Here is a 16585-nt window from a genome sequence, read left to right as displayed (position 1 = left end):
AAAAGAAGAGAAGAGTGAGAAGCAGAAACACCATTTCTCCTGCTTCATGCACTGTGATAAAATAAAGAAGTAAGAATGAAAAATTGTAGTCACACTTCCTTTTTACTCCTCTTTCAGAGTCATTGTAGCTGCAATAAACAGTGAATCTCTTACAGATTCATAACAAGACCCCATCAGCAGTGATTAACTAAAACAGCTGTGGACTGAAAACATCACTGATGAGATCATAACAGAGGCCCACAATAGTGAACACAGAGATTACTCACTACATTACAGCACACAGCAAACACCTTTCCATCATGTTCGTTTGTGAAGGTGAAGCTGCAGTTTAAATTCACTGATTCACCTTCAGTTACAGTGAGTGAAGATGTTTTCTCAGGTTCAGACGTCACTGTCAAAATACAACTATTAACTATTAACTTATATATAGTCATTATTCATCAACAGAAAACAGCCATGAATTTTAGAAGATAATAAAGGAGTGAAAAGTTACTCACTGTTTTTATCTGGAACAGCGATTATGAATGACTGGAGAACATTGGGAGATGGTTTGAATGGAAATAAGTATCCAGGAAGATGATGATTAGATGACAAATACACTTCTGGTTGATTTTCTAGTTTTAAGCACTGTGTATCCTCATTATACATGAGCTCAACCATGAGGTGAAAACAACAGCTCAGGTGCAGTTCAGGTCAATGATGATAGAATCTGTGCTTATTTGCCGTGGTACATTCGTGCCCCATGTCACGTTTACATACTCTTTTATATTATAAATGAGCTGAGTTCTAAGTGCTTATCCAGTTCAGGGTCGTGGTGGGTCAGGAGCCTACCCAGAATCACTGGGTGCAAGGTGGGAACACACCCTGGAGACACTCTGACATTCACACCTATGCACAGTTTCGTGTAGCCAATCCACCTTACGAGGCAGGATACCAGAGCAACCAGAGAAAACCCACATGGATATGGGTCAGAAAACACATCAAACACCAAACAACCAATCGGAGCACGGGTCAAACATACAACCCCAGAACCTGTGTGACAGCGACTCTACCTGCTACGTCATTGTACCGCCCTAGTATCAGGGGTTACTTTTCTAATTATTATGAACTGAAAGTGTAAATATGCCACTTGCTGAATGAAAAAAAATACTGCAGACTTAGGAAAACGTCTATTAAAGACAAATCTACTGTAAAATTAGTTTTTTAATAGAACAACATCAGAAATATGGACATTGTTCTCCAGGGTATTTATCCAGGACTAAACCCAGAAGAATTAATCAATGAAAATATTTTCTACGTCTGATTCTTTGGAGATTTCTCCTTCATTTCTTTGTAATTTCAAAAAAGCAAGTCTCCCAGGAAGTGGGTTTTGGACAATTATGTGTATGTAGCTGTTATACACAGGTCTATGTACCACCTGGAAGTAATGGAGGTAATTCTTTAATTTTATTAATTGACAGATATAATGGAAAAAGCTTTATGAGTTTTACATTTTAACAGCTGCATGGTGAAACATCACAAAAACTTTAAAAGAACGATAGCTACATTGTTAGACAGTTTGAATAATATTATAGTTGAAAAAACATTGCTACAGTTTCCTTTAGGGTGGCAAATATGAGACAAAGTGCCACAGTCTGAGTCCGCCACTGTTGTGCTCTTGGCCCACTATGTACTGTGTACTGGATGTGCACCTGTTAAGTAAACCATAAGATATAATAAGTACAGTAAGGGCCTGATATGAGAAATATGTTGTTATTAATGAGTATCTTAGAAACATAACTGCAGAGTAAGTTGAACTGACTGTAGTTCTGATTGTAATTATAGATTATTATAGATAAATAGTAAAATTATTTACAGTGCCCCCACAGAGAAGGACAAGGTCAGTTACTTTCATTACAAGCACTAGCAGAGTTTCATGGTGCTTTGTACTCACTAGGTTCAGGACATGTAATTTACCACAATATTTTACACTGTTTATTCTATATGTATTGAAGCATTATATGTACATAGCTGACTAATGAGGAAATGATTAAACGAATTGTAAGATACCCAGTATTAACCACATGTTTCTAGTATCATACCCTTTACTTCCTCAAAACTTATTTTATCTTACGGCTTACTTCACAGGTACATACTCTGTACCCAGTAATTAGCGGGCTGTAATTTAAAGTGTTACCGAATTATGTGTATTTTGCTGTCATACACAGGTCTGTATTGTACCACCTGGAAGCAGAGGAGAGGTAATACCATCATTTTATTAATTGACAGATATTATGTTAAAGGCTTTATGAATTTTAAATTTTAACAGCTGCATAGTAAACTATCACAAATATTTTAAATAATGAAAGAACGATAGCTACATTGCTAGACAGTTTAAATATAATACAGAGATAAAGTTGCACTTATAGTTGAAATAAATTTTGCTAAAGTGCCCTCTAGAGAAGCAAATAAATAACTGAGTGCCCTCTTGGGTGCTGTTTCTTGCAATAAATTATGATAGGGCGCCCTCTACAGCAAGGAAATTCCATTATGTGACTAAGAAGTGCTCTTATATCATAACATCATAGGTTTTGTCACGTTAGTGAGGCCTCGTGTCGTGCACTAGGTGGTGCCCTTTTTATTATTTCACCCCTGCCCTTCAAACAGTCTGAGGTGCACGAAAAGGTAACTAAATGATAAATAGCATTCAAATATTATTCAATTTCAAAAAACATGTTTGTTTTGTCTGCATTGCTCTGTTAAAAAAATTTAAAAAATAAATTAAAAAAAAGTCTCAAGCAGCAGAGAAGTACGGTGCCGTAGCGCCACCTGCTGTAACCGGAGGGTAATGGAGTAAAACGTTTCCAGCAGAGTGAGCAGTATCGCTACCTACTGGATGACATCGGTATTTTGGTTTTAATATTTACTGTGAAGCTCTGATGATATTTCTATTGTTAAATATGAATTTATTTTGTTGATCCAGTGCTGCCCCAGGCTCTAAAGTCCTTCTTTCAAGTTCACACTGTTTTGAAGTTGGTTAAAACAACTGCGTCAGGGACAAAAAAATTTTTGAAACACCCGACAGAGAAAGTGTTATTCTTCTTATACACTGATATACAGTGGATTCAGATTACAGGAACATTACTCTATTTAATGACAAATTTACATGAATAAATTAACCTCCGCATCTGTTTCTCTAAGTGTTTTTGTGTCAGAGGCTGCTTCTGAGACCTCAAGTTTGTGTGTAGTTTTCTGAGAGCAGAATCTAGTTTACATCATACGAATGTCCCTGTGGTTTATGTGAGAGATATGATGTGGGGGTTGTAGCTGATGTCTCACTAGTGGGACTGTCTTACTTGTGTTTTATTGCACATCAGTGGGTTAGCTGTTTTAAATTTAGTATTTGGTTTGTTTACTGCTTTCTGTTGTCGGACTGTTGAAGCGTCTCTGTCCTCCATCGCCCTGAACACAGTGTTGACCTCACAGCTCGGCCAGAACTCATACACGCTCCCTTCTCTAACCTTAAGGCCAATGCTGCCCTCAACAACGGTTTCTGGTTCTGCCCGAGGTGGGGCTCGAACCCACAACCCCAGAACCCTAGCTGTAGCACTATGGTGCCAAATCACACACCACACACATCTCATAAAAACACCACACAAACACATCACACAACAGAAAAACAACACACATCACACACAACCCACATAAAATAAGTCATTTGAGTACTGAGTCATTTAGATATTTCAGTAATATATGTTTTATTCTCTATTTCACATTTGGTTAATAATAAAATCACATTTAAAGTGAAGGAAACAAACAACATAAAACATGTCTAAATACTGTTTGCTAAAAGCATTTAACCACTTCCTTCCTGTATAAATCTCTCTACAACATCAGAATATTGATATACGCACAAGCCACTGCAAAAGCATCCTGCTGAAGAAACAGCCCCCTTGTCTTAAATAGGTTAGTTGTGCTCTGCTGCTACTCGTACAAACTGTTGAGTCGAACAACTGAATACGGGTCAAGAGCAGGCGTGGATCCTTTACAGCCTGGATCAAGCATCCTGGAAGACTCTTTCTTGGGGGCAAAATGATGCTCTTCCTCCCCTGTCCCAATGGCGTATGGAGAACCTGGACACAGCACGGGGGGAGAATGACTTTTACAGACATGACTCTGAGCAGTCAAGGGTTAAAAAAAGAAAAGGCAAAAGAGAGGTGACAAAAATGTATAACCACTTACAGTCCGTATAAAGATTGTCTTCTCTGCTGTGGCAGCTGCAGTAGTCAGAGGAAACGGTGATGACACAGAAGTGAGGAACACGTAATGCAGTAGTTGAAGTCATGTTTGTGTAAAGTGAAGATAAATATAACTACAGTGTCTTACCTTTTCTGTGCAGACTGAGACCCTGAAACACAAAGAAAACCTTTACTGACTGCACTAATGACACCTGACAGCAGCAGATAAAGTTCAGAGGGTTTAGTTTTTCAAGCTGTTTCTTCAGTGTGCTGACCTTGTGAGATCATCCTCCTCTTCTTTATAAACACAACTACAACAACCAGCAGGACACACAGTAAAACAGGGACAGCAATGTACACAGACAGGAGTTTAGGAACTGTGAATACAGAGCATTAACAAACATCAGAAACCAGAAACACAATCAGTGAAATAATATACTACATTAACAGTCAGGGTCATATATATTCCTCCTAAGATACAGAGTGTATATTATCACTGTCAAACTAAAACCTTGTATCTCCATGGTCTTGTACTTGAGTCAGGTCTCAAAGTCCAGTTTTTCAATCGTCTAATTATTGGCTTAAAACTGTATATTCCTTAAAGTAATCATTTCAGAATATATTACATATTATTATATATATATTTGATTAACCTCTGTCATCTATAATAAATGTACAAAAAACTACAGAAAGGTTTCAGTGTTTCCTCTTTCTTCTTTTAATATTTCTTATTCTGAAAATGTCATGGTCTAGATTCAGACTGGGTGTCTGTCTTTGTCTGGACTCTAATGGCTCTAATGCTCTTGAATACAGTACTATATTTGTTGAAGTTAGTTATATTCAAATGAATTGTAAGCTTTTCTATTGGTTTGTTCATCAGCTGGTTTCGTCAAATTGTGTCCAATAATGTGGGTGCAGCAAGTAGGTGTCGCAGTCACACAGCTCCAGGGACCTGGAGGTTGTGAGTTTGATTCCCCCTCTGGGTGACTGTCTGTGAGGAGTGTGGTGTGTTCTCTCTGTGTCTGTGTGGGTTTCCTCCGGGTGACTGTCTGTGAGGAGTGTGGTGTGTTCTCTCTGTGTCTGTGTGGGTTTCCTCCGGGTGCTCCGGTTTCCTCCCAAAGTCCAAAAACACACGTTGGTAGGTTGATTGGTGACTCAAAAGTGTCCGTAGGTGTGAGTGTTTGTGTTGCCCTGTGAAGGACTGGCACCCCCTTCAGGGTGTATTCCTGCCTTGCGCCCAAGGTAGATTCCAGGTAGGCTCTGAACCCACCATGACCCTGAACTGGATAAGCGGTTACAGATAACGGATGGATGGATGGAATGTGGGAAAGAATTAAGATTAAAAAAAGAACAAATACAAAATACATTCATAAGCACAAGCCCTGACATCGTTTACAGAGACTTCACTTTCACTCAGAAAATCAACAAAACCTGATTTGTCCAGGGCTCCCACATTTTGCGTGAGATCAACAGACACCAGTTACAGTACACTATAACACTATAAACACGTTTTTAAATTAAACTTTCAAAATCATAACACCATTCATCAAAATCACATCAATTTCCCTAAACTTTAAACACAATTTCACTGTTTTGAGAAAATTAAGTGTTAAGCTTTCACTCTTCAAACAAATGCCTCAAATTCTTATTGCCTTCACCATGTGGTCATTTAGAAAGTGTAAGACTATGCATTTGTGTGTGTGTGTGTGTGTGTGTTTTGAGGGTTAATAAAAGGTTTTGAACTGAGAGCATAATTTTAACCTGAAAATATGGAGTTTGGTGAAATCAGGGCATAAATTCAAAATGTGTTCAAGAAAAACTGTAAAAGTTCAAGATATAACTAATAAAATAATGTAGATTAACACTCAGAGCCATTAATATCCTGCTCAGATACAGAATGTACATACAGTCACATGTAAAACCTAAAAGCCTCTGGTTAAATGTCAGGTTTTGTGGGATTAGTTTTATCTTTGGACATGGGGTAAATTCATTATTACTGGAGTATCTCAGTGTTTTTATTCCCCTCTGAACAGACCATTTAAAGTCATTTTCCTGGAGTGGCCCTGCTCCTGTTCCAGGTAAGATTCCTGAGCCTTTTACCTACTGTAAAACAAGCAGTAAATATAAAAAAAATAATAAACCAAACTTTTGTTTGCTAAAAGTATAGAGTAGATTTGTTGCGTGTGTTAATCGTTATCTTCCTGGATTCTTATTTCCATTCAAACCATCTCCCAATGTTCTCCAGTCGTTCATAGTCATTGTTCCAGATAAAAGCAGTTAGTAACGTTTGACTCCTTTATTATCTTCTAAAATTCATGGCTGTTTTCTGCAATGGGTCTCCACTGTGGAGACAGGACTAAACATCCCACTGCCCCTCTCCTCTAGTGCTTGTCAGAATCAAGGAGCAAAGTAAACCCATGTGCTGTTGTAACGTGGAACTGACAGGAAAACAGAAAACAAAGCTACATGACTCATGAGAACATCATGATGAGAGGGCGCCCACTTCCAAAGAAGTAACTGAGATATGTTCATTTAATAACATAATGCTCAGCGTAAATATCACATTTTTTTTAACATTGTGTGCCGCTCCCTACACCATGCTGCTCTAGGCTTCTGCCCACGAGGCCCATGCCTAAATCCACCACTGGCTTGAGGTATTAGATCATTTTGTCATAGGACACTGTGAAACATTAAACAGAGCTCTTAGTGCACTCAGTGATCTTAACAAGTCTACTCCAGAAAACATGTCTTCATCAGGTGTTTAGATGGATCTTCCTACGAAGAATATGTTTACAGTGTGAATAAGTTCTTTGTACGAGAGTAAAACACCTGACTCTGTGAATGAACATTTATCTACACTTAGTCTCAGCCACAGATGCTCCGCCCCCACAAGTTGATGGAGATTAGCGTCTGTCAATAGACTACATTACATTTGACTTGGGGATGTTTGAATCATTGAATCATACACTCGATTCATTGGATCAGAGAATAAATAATTGGTTCTGTAAATTAATTGAACAGTCAAAATGATTCCATAAAGAGAAACTTGAAATATGTTTTTAATGTAACTAAATGTTTGAATATTCAGTTTTTAAAACATTCCAGGAAAATTATTGTTTTTATATTCTACAGTAAGTCTCCACAGTAAGATGCAGGGCTCTCTCTCCCAGCACTTGATCAGCCCACTGCAATGTTTTCCCTTTGAGAAGGGATCTCATAAACATTACTTTAACAAATTCATTTGGCGCAGGAACAGTCAGGTAGTTAAAGTACAGGCGACACTGAAGCAGAAAACCTTCACAGTTTGAAGTCCCCTCAAACTCGGGGGTCCGATAAAGGACTGCAAAGTTGATCCCCCACCTTTACAGCTAGAGATTCCTGTACTTTTGTGAACGTCTCTTTGAACAAACAGTCGGTGCTAGCTGCGTCCTTTGTTGGATTGGTCATTCTGTCAGGAACGCGAAGTCAGACTGATGGAAGCGGATGCACACGCTAATAACACAGACTTTTATTTACAACAAAATAACAAAACAAACTCAAACAGATTTGAGGGCAAACACGAAGCAAGGAAATTACACAAGGGAACTTAAATACATGAACAGACGAGACACACCTGAAACAGATAACGAGGATGACGAAATAGGAGGCGGAACAAAGGCGGGACAAGGGCGGAGACATGGACAATAGCAGACAGAGCCATGTGCTGAGAGAGCACATGGCGGGGAAAACAGACACGACAGGACGAGGGCGTGACATGTGCGGGGAATATTCTGTCATATTCTGGGAAAATAAGTATTTCGCTGGTCTTCTCAAGAATGGAGGCATTTTGTGGTGAAATAAGATTCATTGTTAAACTAAACGCTGTTGAACAATGCCCCACAATTACATCCACAAACAACTTAAAGGATCACTCAGTGGAGAGTAATTATTGGTAAGTGTTAGATGGTTTTCTGTACAATAGCGTTATAATATGTTTTCTTCTCATTAATGTACCATTAAGCTGTTTATATCAGTTGCAATAACTGTAAAGGAATAGTGATGTTTTGCCATCTTCGTGAAAATTATATATTTTGAAAGATTAGAAGAGAAGGCCAATGAGGGATGGATATTTTTGGTGGGGGGGCTGTTCTCAGAACAGTACTGACGGTCTAAATACTCCAGTAGCTCCAGTAGCTCTGCTGTGTCTGATCCACTGTGTTACAGCAGTGCTTGTATCGAGTAGCTGCTCCCATCTCTTATTTTCACACTTTTTTGTTCAGTGTGAATCCACCTCAAATATTAATGATGTCCTGTGGTCACATGACATTACCCCAGCTCCCCACGCAAAACTAATCCTGTCCAAATGTATTTACTTTCTATATTTAATATGAAAAAAATCTCCAAATTGTGCAAAATGTATGACATACGATTTAGTACACAGCAAATTCTCCAGTGTTAAATCAACACTGTTAGTGTAATAATTTAACACTCTCAGTGTTAAATTAAGACTAATAGTAGTGTTGATTTAACACTGGAGAATTAGCTGTGTACTCACTATTTCCCTCTTCAGTTTTCTCCTCATGTTTCTCCTCATGTGTTTTCTCAGGTGTTTCCTCAGTCCTGGTTGTTTCAGGTGACTGAGGTGTTTTGTCTTTACCTACACTGACTTTATAAACAGGCAGATTAAAATGTGGTAAAAGAATGTAGTAGATCAACATGTAAATTGAGAAATATCTCCAAATTTTGCCAAAATAATGTGACATAGAATCTTTCACACTCACCAGATTCATGTTTTTTCTCAGGTGTTTCCACAGTTCTGGTTGTTTCTGGTGACTGAGATGTTTTGTCTTTATTCACACGAACTGTAACTCTTTCTATAACCTTCCACTTTACATTTGTTTTTTCTGTTTTACTTGTGCCCATGTGTAAGGCACACAGGTACTGACCACTGTCTGACTCCATCACTCCACTGATCCCTATGATGTGAGTGAGCTTCTCTATGGTTCTGTTTGAGAGTCGTTTATACAGTGTTTCTTCCACTTTACAGTGGTGACCGACCTTTATATAATCCATTGAAAAATCATAAGAATATAAACAGGTGCTGCTCTGTCCTTTGGTCTTGATCCAGTAAACAACAAATTCATTTCCATCATGTCCTTTTGTGAAGGTGAAGCTGCAGTTTAAATCCACTGATTCACCTTCAGTTACAGTGAGTGAAGATGTTTTCTCAGGTTCAGACGTCACTGTTAAAATACAACTATTAACTATTAACTTATATATAGTCATTATTCATAAACAGAAAACAGCCATGAATTTTAGAAGATAATAAAGGAGTGAAAAGGTACTCACTGTTTTTATCTGGAACAGCGACTATGAACGACTGGAGAACATTGGGAGATCGTTTGAATGGAAATAAGAATCCAGGAAGATAACGATTAACACACGCAACAAATCCACTCTTTACTTTTAGCAAACAAAAGTTTGGTTTATTATCTTTTTTTTCACATCTTTTTTCATCATCATCCTCAAACTCAATCGTGAGGTGGTAACAACCTTCTGTGCAGTTCAGGTCGATGATGTTGTTAGAATCAGTGCTTATTTGCCATTTCTTTGTTTCACAGGTAATGGATTCTTTCTTCTTTGTCGTATAAATGATTTGTGTTTGACCTTAGGGAGGAAAAAGACATTATTATAAGTTTGTCCAGTATATAATTAATATTAATGAACTAAAAGTGTAAATATGTAGAATAATTTGTGAAAATAAACATTACACTGTAAGTTTTTTTCAGTTGAACCTGAACCTACTGCTGTATTCAAACCCTTTCTGAGTTTAAACTGTAGACAAAGTTAAATTATAATATTTCAGTTACATAAACACAGCACAGTAACAGGACGACATCGAAACATGATGAATATCACTCACCACAGCATTTATCGAGGACTAAACCCAGCAGAATTAAAGACAGCAACATCATAACTTCTATTCTTTGTGCAAATGATGCGAACAAGCCTCTCACCGGAAGATGCTTTTACAGCTTGGGTTTGTAAATCTTGGGTCTAAAAGGAAGTATATGTGAAGCTGAGGTTAACCATGTGCCAGTAGCAGTTCTAGTTTGTGTGACGCCTTGGGCAAACCCACCCTTTAGCATCAGCATCAACAACAACATTGAAATATATCACCTCCAGCTTCTTCAAGGCCTCACTCAAAGTCTCTTCTAATGATTCATATAAAAAGTGCCTCTTTGTCAACCTAAGCCTTTTTTGATGCAGCCTCTACATTCATGCTCTCACAGATATCCCTGGCTGATACGTGTGCAGTCACGAAGCCTGTTCTGCCTGCCCTGCTGTTAAGTAATTCCTGATAGAGGCTACACACATCATTCAAGAAAACAGTGTAATTATTTGATTAAATACAGTAAAGTAGATGCAGTATTCTTATGAAATACAGTAAATGGAATATTGTCTTTCTATATTAATATTTACTAGCATAGACCACGCCCAGAGAAGCGTCGGAAAGGGCGGCGAACTCAGAAGGTTTGGGCTGGAGTTTGAGGTGGCTCGGAGGCGTGTGCGTAAAAGCCATGCCCCCCTCCCAGGGCTTAAAGTGGTCACAATGAAAAAAGGGGGGAGATAGGGGGGTGGTGGGTGCGATGTTGTTTGACACGGGGATGGAGTGAGAGTGAAGGGGTATAAATAGAGCTGTGGAGAGGTAATTGGGGCATGGTCTGGCTCCCAAAACTGCGTCACGTGGTGACTTCACTTTACTACCATAGACCACGTCCAGAGAAGCGTCAGAGAGGGGGGCGAACTCAGAAGGTTTGGGCTGGAGTTCGAGGTGGCTCAGAGGCGTGTGCGTAAAAGCCGTGCCCCCAAAATTAGATGGTTGCCAATAGTTCATGGGGCGCGAGCAGATCGTGGGTGTGGGTACGGATGTATCTGTGGTAGGCTTGTGAGAACCAGCCGCTGAGGACTTGGACGGTGTGGTCGGGAATTCATTGGTGGGAGGCTGAGGAAGCCGCACCAATCCTAAAGGAGCGAGTGAAGAAGTAAGCGTTTTTGAAACCACTGAGAGAAAGGATGCGACGGAGATGGAGGTGGTTTGGAAGTTAAAGCATGGAAATGGAATGCTATAAAGTTGATGGAAACGTCTGAAGGTTAGCCAGACGATCCAGTATGTAGAGAGGGTGTTGGGTGCTGCGGCCTGGAGGATGAGGTCTTGCGAGATGATTGAAAGACGGCATGAAGTGGGAAGATGATTTCTGAAAATGGAGGCGTCTGCATGGGATGAAGGTCTGATTGAGGTGCCAATGCTCCGAATCTCTGAAATTGAAAACAAGAGAGTGAATCAGCTATTGGATTGGAATGGCCAGGGATGTGAGTAGCCTTTAAAATGAATTGGTGCATAACTGAATGCCAAACGAAATGGCGGAGAAGGAACATGTGTGGCAGTGACTTTGAACACCCTACACTTTGAATGACTTTGAATACCACTACATCGTATTAGCCGCCGAAACCTGTAGAAGGAGCGACATCCGTAAATATGGAGGGGTCTTTGGGATTGGAAAGAGCATCGTAATAGAAGAATGAGATACCACTCCAGTGGCGGAGGAGGAGGAGCCAGAGATTCAGCTTGGATTTACAAGCGGGATCTAGGTTAATGACCTGGAACAGAGAGGAGACAGAAGAGACGAGATTAAGGAGGTGTGAACCGAAAGCGCAACCTTGGGGTATAATTCGCATGGCGAAGTTGAGGTGACCCAACAGAGAGAGGAGCTGATGCTTATTGCAACTAGCTTGGGTAAGAAAGTCAGAGAGGAACTGGATGATGCGGTCTTGTTTTTCCTGTGGGAGGGATGCTTGAAATAGGACAGAGTCCAGGACGATGTCAAGGAACTCGAGTGAAATAGTGGGACAGAGGGATTTCTCTGCTGAGAGGGGAACACCTAGGCGGTTGAAGGCGGAGTCGAGTTGGGTAATGCAGTGTGCTGGTGGGGAGGAAGGGATGTCGAGCAACAGGAAGTCGTCAAGGAGGTGGATGACATAGGAAGGTGATAGACGATCGGCAATATCCAAGATAGGGCCTCGGCAAAGGAGTCAAAATCTTGGGGCTGCTTTTACAACCGAAAAACATCCAAGTTAAAATTGTTGCAAATCATCTGGCCATTGAGGTAGGACAGGCGTCTTGCGCAACTATCGCGAGAGCTGGAAGTTGTAATGCGTGGTGCGATGGTGCCTGTGGATGAAGTGGGGGCGATGGCGGTAGCAGCAATGAGTTTGTGAGAGGAGTGAACGTGATGCGGCGGGATGGCATGGGTTGCCGCACACATCGCACGAAAGGGTGATGCGACCTGCAAAGACGCAGCAGTACAGTTCTAGATCCAGAGCACCCCAGTAGCAAGCGATGTTCCTTTGCTGCAGGCGGGCAGTGGCCCGGGCAGAGAATAGCCGATGGTACTCATAAAAGGCGGAACCCCCGAAGGGCAAGATCGAGGATAATGGATAAGTAATCGTCAAGTTCCTGCCGACGGGTTGGAAAGGCAGAGCAGAGAATGTCGCGGTAAATGGAGAAAGCCAGCGCAAATTCTGGAACAGTCAGGATCTTTGATGGTTGTGGTTCAGCAGCCTTGAAAGTAAAGGAAAGGTCCCCTATGTCGATTGTGCGAGGGGCCACAGGAGCTGGAGAAGGGCGTAATAAGGCTGAAAGGTCGATGTCTGCACCTTGCAAGATCCTTTCTCTGAGACTGGGGGGCACGAGCGGTGGATTGAACAGCAGAGTGTTGGGAGGGAGAGGAGCCGAGGAAGCTGAGGCCAAGGAGAAGGACATGTCCTGAGGCCGATGCATGGGGAGCTGGGACAGTTCAGCAGCAGCATCTGTAGGCAGAGAGAGTGAGAGAAGGTGAGGGGCCTGAGAAGGTGCAGCCGGAAATGGAAATGGTTGGGATGACGAAATAGGGTTGGGGTGGGATGAATGGGGAGCATGGGATGGATGAATGGTCGAACCGGTGTGTCGTGATAGAGAGTGGTGGGCTGGGCTGCAGTGGGCCTGGGGCCAATAGAGGAAGCTTGGAGTAGCGAAAATAGTGTTTTCTTGTTGGCTGAGCGGGAAAAAGAAATGCCCCGATCCTGTGAGCGTGAGCAGTGGGAGGAGAAACGCGGGGCCTGCCGTGAGCGGCGGAATTGGCAGGAGGAGTGGCGACTGGAGTGAAGAGAGCGGCGAGAAGGAGGAGGAGAGGTTGGGGAGGAATGGCGGGAATGCCTAGTGCGGAGCTCGGAGGCGGCTGGATCAGGAGCCTGAGGCGGTCGAAGCAGGAGTGGCTGGAACCTCGACCATAGGGGTAGGTTGCGAACTGGTAGATGAGGGACCGGGGGATACGGAAAATAATTCCTCATCGGAGGTGACGAGAGCAATGTCCATGGTGGCAAAAAAGCCGGATGGGTGAGAGACAAAACGCAATGCGATGTTGTTTGACACGGGGATGGAGTGAGAGTGAAGGGGTATAAATAGAGCTGTGGAGAAGTAATTGGGGCGTGATCTAGCTCCCAAAACTACGTCACGTGGTGACTTCACTCAAAGCAAGAAACACAGAAATATCAGCTAAAGAACAGTAGTTTTAAACTACCCAGCTAGCAAGATAGATCGGGGCCGGTTCTGGCTCAGGCTCGGTACTGTCGGCTGGCTGCCATCTCTGCTTGAATGCGGCACCCTGTATCTGGTCCATTTCCGGCTGCACGTTGGCACAGTCGGCTGGCGAGGAGATTGCTATTGCAGTTAGCACACTACACTGATCAGAGCATTTTATTAAATACTGCATATTAATCATATGTGGCCCACATCTAAAAATAATGGTAACTGTCAATACTGACAATACTGGTAGCTGTCTGGAAAACAATGTAAAAAATGTTAAATTAACAGAATCTTTATTTTAACTTGTTAAATGCCATACAGTTATAGGTAAGCTTTGTTAATATTGTAATATTTTAGAAAATTGATGTAATGAGTGGGACATGAACGACAGAAATGATTATGTATAGCCTATATGTCTAATAAGTATATTAATAAAGAGATTAAGAACACAACAGCTGCATAACTTTATTTTTTGCATGTTTCTCTTCTTCTTCTTTCCTCTTTTTCCTAAACTGGGCACCTGAAGACTTAGACATTTTCTTATCCAGGTTTGTGTTGTTAATTTGGCACTGGAGCATCAACCAAGAGTCAAGACTAAATCAATTAACCTTAATGGTGAACTGTACATAGTGTCACTGCCTGTTTTTACTTGTTATATTACCCTTGGAAGAGTGCTATTTGACACAGCTTCATCAGATTAATTCACCTGCTCCCCTCTGCAATGGGTCTCCACTGTGGAGACATCCCACTGCCCCTCTCCTCTAGTGCTTGTCAGAATCAAGGAGCAAAGTGAACCCATGTGCTGTTGTAACGTGGAACTGACAGGAAAACAGACAACAAAGCTACATGACTCCTGAGAACATCATGATGAGAGGGCACCCGCTTCAAAAGAAGTAACTGAAATACGTTCATTTAATAACGTAATGCTCAGAATAAAAATCACCATTTTTTTCTTTAAACGTCGCATGCCGCCCCCTGCACCATGCTGCTCTAGGCTTCTGCCCACGTGGCCCATGGCTTAATCCACCACTGGCTTGAGGTATTAGATCATTTTGTCATAGGACACCGTGAAACATTAAACAGAGCTCTGGAGGTCACGGGGAGAACACACCAACTCCTCACAGACAGTCACCTGGAGCGGGAATCGAACCCACAACCTCCAGGTTCCTGGAGCTGTGTGACTGCGACATCTACCTGCTGCGCCACCGTTCCGCCTATGTTTGAATATTCAGTATTTAAAACATTGTTTTTATATTCTACAGTAAAGAGGTCAGAAAAATTAAAAACAGTGGTGATAGTGTTCTGAATCAGACACATGTTTCACACCATATATTAGAATAATAACTTATTTCAATTTGTATAAAGTATTGGTAACATTCATTATCTGTAACCGTTTATCCAATTCAGGATCACAGTGGGTCCAGAGCCTACCTGGAATCATTGGGCGCAAGGCGGGGAAATACACCCTGGAGGGGGCACCAGCCCTTCACAGGGCAACACAGACATTCACGTCACCAATCCACCTACCAACATGTGTTTTTGGACTGTGGGAGGAAACCGGAGCACCCGGAGGAAACACACGCAGACACGGGAGAACACACCACACTCCTCACAGACAGTCACCCGGAGGAAACCCACACAGACACAGCGAGAACACACCACACTCCTCACAGACAGTCACCCGGAGGAAACCCACACAGACACAGGGAGAACACATCACACTCCCCACAGACAGTCACCCGGAGGAAACCCACACAGACACAGGGAGAACACACCACACTCCTCACAGACAGTCACCCGGAGCAGGAATCGAACCCACAACCTCCAGCTGTGTGACTGCGGCACTACCTGCTGCGCCACTGTGCCACCGAACAGATCTTCAGTTCAGGCCAGAAAACCAAAGAAAAACAAACACCACTGTGGTTATCATAATTTTAACTTGCACCCACATCATATGAGATTGTACAGTCATGGCCAAAAGCACTGGCACCCCTGCTCTTTCAGATGATGCTGCACTTCACCCAGAACACATTCATTTACGAGTGCTTTAGTCTTCACTTTATATTTGTGTGTGTTGTAAAAACAGAAAAGCTGAGATTGAAACAGTCAAATCTAATCTCAGTTCACACAGAGCTCCAGAAATGAACTGGACACAATCACTGGCTCCTTCAATATAACATTTACCCACTCTTCGGAAACAATAATTGAAATCAGTCACTTCATATGAACGTGTTTCTCACAGCTCTCTGCTGAAATTCTGGACCCCTCTTCTTTGGCCAACAGCTCCAGGTCTCTCAGGTTTGAAGGGTGTTTCTCCCAACAGCTGTTTGAAGATCTCTCTACATCTGTTCTATGGGATTTAGATCTGCTCTCATTGCTGGCCATGACGGTAGTTTTATTTCTAAACTAATGACTATTCTTAGGCTCATTTTAAAAATTCTAGATTAAACATAGGCTTTTAAAAGTGTGCATTAAACAGTGAATATATTTTACTTTAGCAGTTTTACAGTGACTCCTTCAGTACAGGTCTCTTACATGGCGCTTCTCTATTTGTCCATTTCTAACAAATGGAAAATCTCACTGTTCAGGTGACTCCTGATTATACATTTTATCATAAAACCTTTTGTATTCCACTGATGTCTCAGATTCTGGTGAATAGATGATCAGCAGATCTAAACTGTCTTGAAATAATTCCACACAGATCCTAATGCCCCTCTTCAGCATTTCTGTTTGCGTAAAGGGGGCCTGTGAAAAGCACATAACA

The 16585-nt window shown here is 41.6% G+C and overlaps 1 protein-coding gene across 3 annotated transcripts; it reads right to left on the bottom strand.

Annotated features, from left to right (window-relative positions):
• Positions 1-3746: 3746 nt before the first annotated feature.
• Positions 3747-10471, bottom strand: LOC136679635 (uncharacterized). 3 transcript variants are annotated; one of them, XM_066658276.1, is made up of 7 exons: positions 10120-10471; positions 9546-9863; positions 8978-9439; positions 4493-4594; positions 4366-4387; positions 4222-4256; positions 3747-4112 (listed from the first exon to the last, which is right to left on the bottom strand). In XM_066658276.1, exons 1-7 carry the CDS (start codon positions 10169-10171, stop codon positions 3964-3966), a joined length of 1140 nt encoding a protein of 379 aa, XP_066514373.1. In that variant the 5' UTR covers positions 10172-10471; the 3' UTR covers positions 3747-3963. The 3 variants fall into 3 exon arrangements, with proteins under 3 accessions (XP_066514373.1, XP_066514374.1, XP_066514375.1); XM_066658277.1 differs by lacking the exon at positions 4493-4594; XM_066658278.1 differs by lacking the exon at positions 8978-9439 and having other exon boundaries at positions 9750-9863.
• Between the last annotated feature and the right edge of the window lie 6114 nt (positions 10472-16585).

The sequence above is a fragment of the Hoplias malabaricus genome, chromosome Y (genome assembly GCF_029633855.1).
Source record: "Hoplias malabaricus isolate fHopMal1 chromosome Y, fHopMal1.hap1, whole genome shotgun sequence".
In the NCBI taxonomy this organism is placed as follows: domain Eukaryota; kingdom Metazoa; phylum Chordata; class Actinopteri; order Characiformes; family Erythrinidae; genus Hoplias; species Hoplias malabaricus.
This window is presented reverse-complemented; position numbering and strand designations above follow the sequence as displayed.